Raw genomic sequence first — 13,380 nt, forward strand, 5'->3', positions numbered from 1 at the left:
AGATAACGTTCATATTTTCCTATTTTGCTTAATAATAAAGTAGAACAAAGAAACAATAGCTCCGCTATCGTTGTAGCAAAGAAACCTATAGTTCCTAATTGATCATCCAGTAGTGTCCAAACTTCTCTCTCTATCATTTGAAATCGATATTATTTCAATTCTCTCTCTATAATTTAGAACCTCACCATGAAAAGATCGGATGTGACTGCTTACACTTCCCGATTTAACGACCTCACAATTTTTGCCCATGAATGGTGAACCCGGAATATAAAGAGACCGAAATGTACATTTGGAGAATAGCTTTACTAGTTCAAGGTCTAGTTACTGCATCCAACCCACTACCTTTGATAGTGCCAATCAATTGACCTATCAATTGACTGAGGAGTGTATCCGTCATGGTTCCATAACCCCACAAATTGAAAAGAACAAAGTTAGAAGTACAAAGGAAGTTCCATGGCAAGTCAAAAGGGAAATTCAAGCACCACAAACCTAATCTAGAAAATGTGGTTATGCACTTCGCAACCACAAACACTCCCACTCAATCAAAGCTCTACTCTAGGACTTTACCCCCACTATACCAAGTGCAATTTTCATCGAGTCAGAAATTGCATGGTCTGTAACATCTATAACTTAAGAGGCCACACCTCTAAATTTTGCAAAAAGGCCCTGATTAACCACGTCTATCACATCAACCTAATATATATGACCATTGGAAGTTTCGATGAAATCATAGAGATGGATTGGTTATCATTTCGTCAAGCAGAGATTTTATGTCACTAAAACATCATCCGAATACCTTTACCCAACAACGAGGCCGTCGTGAGTTACAGAGACAAAGTAGGAAAGAATATAAGAATCATCCCTTGCATGAAGGCAAGAAAGTGTTTATAGAAGAGACGCTTCGCTTTCTTGGACCATGTAGTGGATATGCAAGACAAGGGTAAGGAAATCAAAGAAATATCGTAAGTGTGGGACTACCCGAATGTATTTCCAGAGGATCTACCTAGAGTATCTCCAATCAGATAGGTCAAATTCCAAACCGACCTAATCCCGAGTACAACACTAGTAGTAAGATCTCCTCATCGTCTGGCTCCATCAGATACACAAGAACTATCTAGTCAGCTTCAGGAACTTCTAGACAAAGGCTTTAATCAACCAAGATTCTCTCCATGAGGAGCTCTGATATTGTTGTCAAATAGAAGGATGGATAATTCAGGATATGTATCAACTATCGAGAGTTAAGAAAACTCGCCATCAAGAACCGATATCCACTCCTGAGGATCGGTGACCTATTCAACCAACTACAAGGATCCCATTACATCTCAAAGATCGATCTAAGATCTGGCTACCACCAACTCAGAGGGTAAGAAGCATATATTCCAAAGACGACATTCAGGACTCAGTATAATCACTACAAGTTCTAGTTATACCATTCGCACTGACCCATAACACCAATTGAAGTATAGCAATTCCTAGGGCTTACAAGCTATTAGCAGAGATTCATCGAGAACTTCTCTAAAACAGCCAATCCTCTCACCGCACTAACCCAGAAAGACAAAAGGTTCGATTGGGGAGATAGCCAAGAGTTTTCCTTTTGGAAATTGAAGTAGATGTTGTGCAGTGCACCAATTTTTCTCTCCCGAAAGGAACAAAAGACTTGTAGTATTCGGCGATGCTTGTCACCAAGGTTTGGGATGTGTGCTGATATGGAAAGAATAAATTCATTGCATACATATCAGACAACTTAATCCAAACAAGACCAACTACCCTACCCATGACTTAGAGTTGGGAGCTGTAGTGTTTGCCTTAAAAATTTAGAGACACTACCTCTATCGAACAAAGTGTGTCATCGACCACAAAAGCCTTCAACACATCTTTAACCAGAAAGAGCTCAACATGAGATGCAAACCCATAGAATTCAAAGTAAGAGACCATGTCCTACTAAAGGTCGTAGTATAGAAAGGTGTCATTAGATACGGAAAACAAGGTAAACTAAATCTTCGTTACATCGGACCTATTAAAATCCGGTCAAGGGTTTGTCCGATAACTTACAAAATCAATATGCCTCAAGAATTCCATAACGTTCACGATAGCTTCCATGTGTTTAATCTTAAGGGGTGTCTCTCCAGTAAGAACCTTGTCTTTCCTCTCGATGAGATCCATATCAACACTAAACTTCACTTTGTGAAGGAACTGGTGGAGATCATGGATCAAGAAATCAAAAGAGTTGAATAACTATAATAAATGTCCAATGAAACTCTCGTAAAGAGCCGAAGTTTACTTGGAAACATGAGGATCTAATGAAACAAAAGTATCCGCAATTTTTCAGCGGTGCTCCCTCCACTAATGGAATGAAATACTAGTAGAACAAAACGATAGTGGAACAAAATAATCTAGAATTAATAATTTCGGGACGAAATTCCCTTAACAGGGAGGTAATGTGACATCTCTAAATTTAGGTCAAACACTATAAACAGTCAAGTTCACAGTAAGTCTCTTGGTAAATTGACTCATTGAGTTTTAGTGAATCTAATGTAAAATAAATGAGTTATCTCAAGTATTATAAGATAACAGATGGTATCTTACTTCAAAATATGTAATCTAACAAACAAATCAAATAATTCAAAATGCAACCTTAGGAATGCATCTGAAAAACTGAAATTTCGTATTAAGCCGTTGTGAGAAAAACAAATATTGTAGTCTCGTAGTACGTTTTTCCATGTTTCAAAAAATATAAAGAACGTGCAAACCAGAATTCGTATTAAAAAAGATATGATCGTATTAAGAATCCAAAACCAGTATAATATTGATTTTCTTAAAATCACTAAAATCGTTTCTATTCGTTGAGGGACTTGCACACCTCAAATGGAAATTCCAAAACCATTTTTGGATTTAGGTTATAGCCTAATATTTAATTTCATATTCAAAATTTTTTTAATAAAAATATTTATAAATTTTGAAAAACCAAATGTTTTCATATTTATTAATCGCGAAACTTTAAACGCGATTTCTCGGAGTTCTATAACTCAAAAAATTAATCTGTTTGGATTTTTGAAATCCATGAATTAAACTCTATCATTCACCATTTTAAGAAAAATATTTACGATCAAGATCAATGACACAAAAATCAAGAAAAACTATTTTGTAACATTTTAAATGTCACAATTGTGTTCGTACCATAACTTACACACTTTAACCCAAAGATTCAATAATGTATTTTTTTAAATGATGCATAAATTCATAAAAAAATACATCTATTTAATCTAGTGAATATATATAAATAAATAAATAAATAAATAACTATATATATATATATATATATATATTGAAATAAAACTTAACTTTTACTCTTAAAATGACAAGTGAGAGTCACATTTACAATCACTTCTAAGTTTTGTTTTGTTTTGTTCATTTGCACACTCAAAGGAGCCGTGTTTTCTCCTTCTTCCTTGTTTTTCATGCACATCAAATTGAACAAGAATAGATTACTCGCTCTCATTGTTCAACCCACTTAATAATCAAACGGACAATGCATAAATCGTCTTTATAGAGGTACGAATGATCAAGAAAAACAAACAAAACACATCTACCTGTGAATGGAAGGAAGGCAAACACCCCTCCTGTTGTTGTTCTTGCTTTGCCATTGAACTATCCCTTTTCTGCCTGGAACACCACTGGGGTGGGTGATATCCCAGTGAGAATGAGGCAACAGCCTCTTCTCTCGTCGACTCCACACTAGCCCATCTTGTTGATTCCTTCTTTCCAGTCAAGAACCAAAACCAAATACCCCTCATTCTATCGAAATCAAAAGCCAAACACCACCTGTTCATGATGAAAACATCAACCAAGAAAAAAAAGGAAAGAAAGAAACATGTGGTTGATCGACACTAACAAAACAAGGTGGAAAAACCAGGATTGTCGAGCAAACACCACCGATGCCCTACTCTTCCTTCGAATCAGTCAACCACCAAAGTCCCTTTCTTAGCCCCTGGCGATCGATTGACATGTCCCGAACATCACAATCGACCCATTCCTTTCTCACCGACTTCCTAGCAAGCCTCCCACCATCACCACCTTCAACCTTAACCTTTTCTACCATATATTTGGCCGATCAACACATCCATATTCTTTCCCTTCTTCTTTATTGCCGCTATTCACGATGCCGGACATCACACCTGGCAGCCGACAGAGATCACACAGTCTCGCTACCTTCATCTCCTTCTCCTTCTTTAGTCCAGTCGAACCCTGGAGGTCACCATCGATTGCAAGTCGAGCGACGAACCTACATGCTCCCTTTTGACCCATCGGTTGTTTGCTCGTGGTTGCCATTCAGCTGTGTTCTTCGCGTCGACTGCATTTAATGGTAGCATTCCATTTCTTTTGCCCGATAAAAAAAGGAACGAGACTTAGGGGGTGTTTGGATAGGAAAAAAAAGTGCTTATTGTTTATTCCTACAATAAGCTAATTTAAGTTTTTGGATAAAATCCAGCTTATTAGGCTAAATAAACTAATTTTAATAAGCATCCCTCCGTATGCTTGTTGCTTATTGCTTATTCCCACCACAAATAAGCTATAAACAATAAGCTAAAAATTTAATCCAAACACTCCCTTAAAGCCCTAATGTAATTTAGCTTGTAAAAGGACCAAACTACCCCCAATATTAAAACCTTATATCGAAATTAGTCCTAAAACCCCAAATAAGTTTCAAATGTACATGTTTAGCCCCTTTTTTGGAAGTAAATTACGAGATCAGTCCCTAGTTGTATGATTTGTAAAATCAAACCCTAGACTCTAATTATTTTTCACAAAGACCGCCATATACTTAATAATTAATACCCCTTTTCAATATTTTAATTATTGGGGTGGGGGTGGGTGGGGGGGGGGGGGGGGGGGAATACATGTGCCTATATATTTTGTTTATACAAATATATTTTCCTTTATGCGAATATAAAATAAATCTATTTTATAAAATAGTTATTTAAAAATTTAACATATTGTTACGAATAACTAATATAAACTTTTCGTATACATATTATGGAATTTTTATCGTGAAATAACTAGTCCATACGACGAATATTACATGATACAAAAATATATGATTTTTATGCGATATTGTATATTATGACAAGCACCATATAACAATTTATAGTATTTCAATGATGCAAGCTATTACTATTCATGTATATTTATATGTTTATATGCATAAAGTTTATAAATATACATATGTTCATTAATTTGAAACATTCATTTTCATAAAAGCGAGCACATTACACCTTTAGATATATGTCAAACACACTCGGCTATTATAAACTTTATACAATGATATTCATTACGCCAAGAACTTACCCACAAGTAAGTTAGGGCTGGGAGATATTCATAAAATTTCTATTTAAGGCTTTTTAGTGAAACTCAACGTTATTCATTAGCTGAGTCTAAACACTTAGCATACCCAAACTACTATAATCGCTAATCTTCAGAGCAAGATACATATGGGAAAAGGGAATATACTTTACAGCCCCACCTAAGCTTAGGTACTAAACCTCTTGAAAATACATTGTTTTTAATATATAAAGATTACGGTTAATGGATTCACGATTAATACTTCAAGATGTAAATTCAAGATCGACACACTAGGGTTTTGGGTTTAGAGTTTAGGGTTTAGGGTTTAGGGTTTAGGGTTAAGGTTTAGGGTTTAGGGTTTAGGGTTTAGGGTTTAGGGTTTAGGGTTAGGGTTCAGGGTTTAGGGTTTAGTGTTTAGATTTAGGGTTTAGGGTTTAGCTTTAGTGTTTAGGGTTTAAATTTAGGGTTTAGGGTTTAGTAATGTTCACTTGGATGAAGTAATAAACGATAATTGAGGAAAGAAAACGAAGATGATAAAACAATAATGAAAGAAAGAAATGTTATGGAGAATGATATATTTACCAAGTGAAACCAAACCGGGTATATTTAGCATGTTAAAACGACATATTTTAGAGGTTTAGTACCTAAGCTTAGGTGAGGCTGTAATGTATATTCCCTATCCCATATATATATATATATATATATATATATATATATATATATATATTATATATATATATATATATATATATATATATATATATATATATATATATATATATATATATATATATATATATATATCACTACAACCATGGGCTTTGTTGCTTTCAAATCTATTTTAAGTATGGATTTACTTATATAAAAGATACATTTTGGTTTTCATGAACTCGTTACAAACACAGTTGTAAGTACATATTTACTTGTACAAATATACATTTTGGCTTTCAAAGACTCATTACAAACACAATTTTAAGTACATATTTACTTATACAAAAATACATTTTGGTGTTCAAAGACTCTTTGCAAACACAATACTAACTATTTTTATACATACAAAGATAATACTTTTTAGTCTTTATAAAAGTATTACTACAAGTCCTACCCGCGCGCAGGGGGTATAAATCTTGGATTTTGTAGACCAAAAACACTGAACTTGTGCATGAGCGCGACCTGCGGACACGAATCCAACTCCGAAAACTCGGGCTCGCGTTACCCTTGTTATTGCTAAACTTGACAGTTTTGGTCCTTATTTTGAATCGTGTAACGGATGCATTAATTATGTAATTAACGACATTTATTAGCATTCAATGCTCAATTAATTCCTTAATATCGAATTGATTTGTTTCCATTACATATTCAACTATAAAATGAGACTTCTACCATCTCATTTGATATATGAATGAAAATACTCTTGTTCCTCCTCCTTCTTTGTACACCTGCTTCCGACGATTCTTTCAGCAAAGTGGAAATATCCGGCAGTACACAATATTACGGTTGTTGTACCCTGGGAACAGATGATGAATCTATTTAAGGGACTCGAGTCCAACTCAAGCCTTAGCCACCACGTTTACTACTAACCTTTTCCTTATAGGAATATTCAAGAAGAAAACAGTCCTTTTACTCTGACCGTCTTAAACAAATTTTTCTTTGTTCTAAATCTTTCATTTTATGTTCTTTTTATTCTATAACAATTGTGTATCGATTCTTTCCTGTAATCAATTTAACTGTGATTGCAATTCTTTCCAAATGATTGGAACTCCTGTTGTTGCTGCTACTTCTCTTGTGAATCAAAATGCACCTATTCCAAACATCATGATTAATTATGCTGTGAGTCCTGAAAAATTTTCTGGTCTGAACTTCGAGAGGTGGAAGCAGAAGTTGCTATTCTACTTGACCACTTTGAACTTGGCTCGACTCCTAACATAAACTATTAAGAAAAATTGATTATTGTTTATTATTTTCTTTTGATAAGAAGTACATATTAACGTATGATATTGGATGAAAGTTCCAATAATTAAAAAAAAAAATAGTAAATTTATAAATGATTAAAGATATATATTAAAATAAATAATAAGTTGTTATTAATTTTTTTTGACTATTCAATTCTTACTTTATATATCAAAAAAAAAATCCGAAATAAAAAATAATAATTTTGTTTAGCTTAAAATCAATAAAAAAAATCCAGATATTCCAAATAAATAGTTCAATTCAAATTGTACAATTGGACAATTTAATTTTAATCAAATAATATACATAATATACAGCCTAACAGTGATCTAATATAAGAATATTTTTGACAAGATATTTTTCAAGTTTCATCAAGAATCTTAATTTAATTTTAACAATCTAATATAACAATATTTTTGAGAAGAGATTTTTCGAGTTTCATCATAAATCTCATCAATCCGGCAAATTTTGCCAAAATGTTTCTAGAAATTCTTCTACTTTATACACAATAACAAATTTGCAGGCGGACGAAATAGAGATAAAAGATCCAAATAAGGGACACGTGGAATGTACCCAAAACCAAGCAAGAATGTGTATAGCTATGGGAAGTAAAATCAATGAGAATTTCAAATTTAAAAATAAAAAGGGTACAAGATGCTTTTAAATTCCACTCATGGTCTATGTAAATTAAGCATAAACATACAAAAACCCTCGTTGCTTTGTAAAATTTGATTTCCGGTTATTATTATGTCTATTCTACCATGGATTTGAGTTGGGTGTAATTTTTTTTTGATTTCGATGTTGTTCTTGAATCTTGATCATTAAGTCATGGATGATATTGATAATAGTTAGATGCTTGAACTTAATTTCGAAGATAATGGGTATCCATCCATCATCAATAGAAATATATAAACAAATTATTGAAGAATTGAAAAAAAAAATGTTTACCAAGATAAGTGCAATATAATCCATTTATTTTTTCTTTTCAATTGTAATAATTTTGAAAATATAAAATAGAATTATCAAATATTAAAAACTATTAAAAATATATTTGAACAAATTTGATATTTTAAATGATTACGAAGGATAGATATGATATTTAGATATTATAAATTTGTCGAAATTTCATAAGAATATATACAAAATTCTGCATTTTGTACCATCTTTTGGTTTTGAGATTTGTTTTGATCTAATAATTAAGAAGTATTTTTTTATGAATATTTTATCAAAAACATTAAATGAAAAAAAAAATTAATTTAATTTTCACAATAAATAACTTTTTCACTCTACTTAGTTATGCGATCTATTATTTTTGTTTTATTTATTTCATTGTTATATAAGGAGTCAATTTTCAATGGTAATAAACCCCCATATGTTATGGGACTAAAAATTTAGTAAAAAACAAGAAAAGTTATTCGGTACCAATTTTGTTGTAAAAAGAAAAAGAAGTAAAAATAATAATTACAATTATAAATAACTATTCTTATAATAATAGTTTTCATCATGAATATTATATGCAATGTTTTAAAAATCGGTTTGAACGGACGAGTCGAACCGGAAACAGGAGAAGGGAGCGGTTCAGCTAGCACCTGTTTTATATTTATTTAAACCGGTCGGTTTTAAAAAAAATCTGGTTCAACCGGTTAAACTAAATAAAAAAAACATGAAAATGAATCATTTTCTTAATAAATTGTATTTTTTTTCATATCTATTTAGATTTTTTTTGTTTAAAAACAATAGTAAATATTATAAATTTTTTTAATGCGTTCTTATTTATTTAAAACTATATTTTGTTTCCATGTTATATTTTATTTTAGTTTTGATGTTATAGTCATGTGTTTTTAAACTTGTGGATATATATATATGTTTGCATGAAAATAGGAAAAAATATTAAAATTATAAAAACCGGTTAAACTGACGGTCGAACCAGTTGAATTGTAAACCCGTCAAAATTTTCCAAAAAGGTGTTTTCCAAAATGATGTTATTATAATAATAATAATATTTCCAAAATTTTAGAACTTCAATAATATTCTTTTAAAATTTTCACAAATGGTGTTTATCAATTATCATATATATATAATGTCTTATGATTTTTATTGTTTTCTTTCATTTTTTCATTTATACTTTTGGACCTCTAAAATATAGCCAGAAAATTTTATTTCTATTCTATTTGCTTTTCATTTTGTTTGCGCATCCTCTAGCGTACATCAACGGTTTGCAGTTTGCACCACCTCCACAATTTGTAATCGAAAAAAGATCAACTGTCATCAGTCAACAACAATGAAGTTGAATATATGAATTTTTGACTTTGAAAAAAAAAAATAGATGAACGAGTTACAGAGAATCAACAACCAGATTCCACAAGTCATCATAAACTTATAAGATGAAAAATCATTTACGCAAACTAAAATAAACTCTTCATTTCAATTATCAAGGAAATCTCTTTAGGATTAATATCGCATCTTACAACTAAAAATATTCCAACATTTCACCAAAACAGAGTACATAGATTTATATACTCCCATCGGCTACTAAAAAAATACTACCACTTACACACTCATCGACTAAAACAATGATTAATCAAACTAGAAAACAAATGCGATCATCATATCATGCAGCCATTTGAGGTGAGAACGAATCAGCAGAAAGCAATGGCAGCTTATTATCCAACGAACTGAATGGAATCTTGTTTTCCAATGAATTGTTGTTCAAATTCAAATTCCCTTTTTTTGCAACATCACTCTTATCTTTCAAACTCAAGGGGCTGAAATTCTCCTTTGAATCGAAGAGAACTTTCGTCAGACTCTTCTTGTTTTCATCTGAATCTTCTGAAGTCTTCTTCATCGAAGGAAATGGAGTAGCAGAGTGTTGAGAAAGCTCCCTGTAATTCCCACAAAGTGTAAATATATTTTGAATACGCAAATGCCTAGATGCAGCTGTATCTTCTCCATTTTCAGATCCTGTTTCCATGGAATCAAGATTGAAAGCAGAAATAGGAATTGGATTCTTGACTTGATACACAGTCTTCTCCTCAATAACTTCTTTCTGCACTTCCTCCTCTTTTTCTTCTTCCTCTTCTTCTTCATCTTCCTCCAAAACAGTGCTCAAAAATGGCTTTCTTGTTGCATTTGGAGCATAAACATCATCATCATCATCATTATGTGTTTCATTCTTTAAATTCTCCATAAATGGATAACCCAAGATAGCTTTTATACTAGTTTTATGATCCATGGATTTCTCCAAATCCATGGATTTATCCAAATCCATGGATTTCTCCATTCCTGGATCCTCACCAGCATACATTTCCATCAACTTTTTCGCAAAACTGCTTCCTTCTGTTGAACTTGAAACATTTCCATTTCCGTTCGACCGAGTCAACTCAGTCTCGATCTCCTCCAAACGCCTTCTCAGCATCTCAAGCTCTTCCTGTTGTTGTAAAATCTTCTCTTCCATCTTTCTCCTTTCCATTTCAACAACTTCATCAGCCATTTTCTTACACTCTTCTATCTTCTTCTCCAATTCACTTCTCAACATGTTCGTTCTTTCCTGAACTTTCATGTTAATTTCCTCTTCAGCGTTCTTATCTTCAGCCTCTGAAAGCTTAGCTCTCAGAGTCGCAATCTCTTCTTCTTTCTTCATAAGTTGTTTGTGAGCTTCCATCTTTTCTTTCTCTCGAACTTTATTCTCCATTTGCAGCTTGTGAATGAACTGATCCATGGCTGCAATCCTTGATCCCAAAATCACATCCGATGAAGAATCCTGACCATTTTTCTCCTTGATTGGTGTATGAACACCTCGAACAATGCATTTAGCTTTTGCACCATATTCCAATGTTGATATAGTCTTGTGTATTTCCTTCGGATCTGGACTCGCACATAATATCATAAGAATCTTGGATTTATCATCTTCAAATGAATCCTGTTTAAAAAGAAGAAACAAAATTAGTTGGCCCCACTAAAAACTATTAACATTTACGTTTTAACTTTTACGTTTACCTGTAAAAGCATGGTTAACTTGCTGTCTCTAAATGGAACATGAGAATCACCATTGGCAATGGATTCCACCACCCGTTTTAACGCTATATTACCCTGATTAATCTTCGCTGTCTTCAAGTTCAATAAAAAATTAAACATTTTTTAGTAACATTTTATAAATCGTTTTGAAGAAATGAAAAGGTTTAGTCAAATTGAAGATTACCTGCATTTTGGCTTCGAATCCAGTTTGACCAGCTTGTTCTATATTTTCCGATCCAGCCATGTCAACAAGCATAAGTCGTCCACCAACAGTTGGGACATCAAGAATTATCTGAACCAATTTGATACAAATTTAGTTGAAGAAATAAAAATTTGTAAGAAAGAAAAGTTGTAAAGGAATAAAATTTCAAATCAAACCATGCAGTGACTCCTGGAGCTTCTTTCATTGCAAAATGTGCTTTTGATAATTCTACGTTTCTCAACCTTCTGGATCTCTTTGGATATCTTTCCTGCTTCAGTTCCAGAGATGAAAGTCGCATTCTTTGCCTTCTTTCCCATAACTTCTAATTTTACCTATAGTTTCAAAAAGAACAACAATAACTTTGAAGATCTGAACCCTTTTGATGATCTATTTCATAAACATATTGTAATTCGAGAAATTTTGGAAGCATGAAAAGGTTTGGAATGTTTTTTTTTTACCTTTGACGCATTGCCTTTCGACCAGCCAATGTTGAATCCACCTTTACTATTGGTAGATAAGAGATCATAGATTTCCTCATTGTAAATCTCAAGAACAGTAACTTGCACGAACGTACCAACTCCGACCTTCTGTTGTTCATCATCGATCTCGTCATCTTCGTTTCCCAAAATATCACTTAAAGACTTGTACACAATCCCCTGCTGCTTATGGCTCCCGAACATAGTATGACTCTTTCCCGAACCAGTAGGGCCATACATCATGATTGTACATTTATCGCCCAATTTGACACCATTGATTCTGGGTTGAACGAAATTTCTGTAGAACCCCTCAAGATCTTGATCTTCGGAAACCCCATCGAGGGTGAAATCACGATACCCGATATCAGTTCTGACTCTAACAGAACGACCATCGGAGTTAACCTGCAAGGCCGAAATGGGTTTATCTTTGAGGTCCGGGTAGTCCCTAATCCGGCCGACAACTTCAACTGGGTGATCCGGATGTTGATGGGGTTCTTTGACGGCAGAATTAGGGTTTGGGGAGGGTTTTGTTGAGTTGAAATTGAGACGATGTTTAGACTGGGGAGTTCTTATATGGGTGTTGTTGGATTTAGAAGAAGGCGTTGGAGCCATTGGAGACGAGTGTGCACGAAATCAAGACTTCTTGATGAGAGAATACAGAGAAAATGAAGAAGATTAATGGCGAGGAAGGGAGAGAGAAAGAGGAGTGTTGATGGAAAGTTGAAAGCTAAAATGGAAAGGGTGGTGCGATTTTGTGGGAGATTGAAAATTGAAATGTAGCCGTTACAAATCTCTAACGGGCAAAGAGGGCGCTACTCGGGTAAATCGGCCATGACGAAACGAGACCCTTGTGAATTGTGATGAGCAACTGGGCCCAATATGTAAGCCCAGACTTTTTGAAATCTGAATCTAAAAAGGAAGTTTTTTTATTTTTATTTTTATTTTGATTAATAATTTTCAAACCTATTGTCCTATATATTTAGTTAATATCGCGAGCTAGAAGAACTTGACAATCAGAATTCACCATTTCAATTGAAAAGAAATTATTGAGGTGGAAAACAACAAATTGGAGACACTTAGCAAGAACAAACCAAAGAAATTGATGCCTCGGGTTATCTTACGTTTGGAGTTCCAAGTGTGAAGTAACACATTTGGTTTTCTAATGTAAACAGATGACTTCTATTTTTGGAAGTAAGAAGCCTAAAGGGTTTGAGAAGACTTAGGTCCCGTTTGATAGTTGCTGACTTATAAAGTGCTGACTGAGAAAGATCTGTCTAGGTAAGAAATCATGACTGAGTAAGAAACCATGTTGTTTGATTGCACATCTGATTGAATATGTTGATTGATGGAAAATGACCATTTTACCCTGCTGCTTCATGTAGAAATATTTTTAGAAAC

At 33.4% G+C, this 13,380-nt stretch overlaps 1 protein-coding gene across 1 annotated transcript; it reads right to left on the reverse strand.

Moving 5' to 3' along the window:
• Positions 1-9,685: 9,685 nt before the first annotated feature.
• LOC145001675 (kinesin-like protein KIN-10A) lies at positions 9,686-12,720 on the reverse strand. Its single transcript, XM_078961024.1, has 5 exons — positions 11,965-12,720; positions 11,683-11,838; positions 11,489-11,596; positions 11,287-11,397; positions 9,686-11,209 (listed from the first exon to the last, which is right to left on the reverse strand). Exons 1-5 carry the CDS (start codon positions 12,592-12,594, stop codon positions 9,902-9,904), a joined length of 2,313 nt encoding a protein of 770 aa, XP_078817150.1. The 5' UTR covers positions 12,595-12,720; the 3' UTR covers positions 9,686-9,901.
• Between the last annotated feature and the right edge of the window lie 660 nt (positions 12,721-13,380).

This window comes from Lactuca saligna, chromosome 6 (assembly GCF_052625555.1).
Source record: "Lactuca saligna cultivar CGN05327 chromosome 6, ASM5262555v1, whole genome shotgun sequence".
NCBI classification, from domain to species: domain Eukaryota; kingdom Viridiplantae; phylum Streptophyta; class Magnoliopsida; order Asterales; family Asteraceae; genus Lactuca; species Lactuca saligna.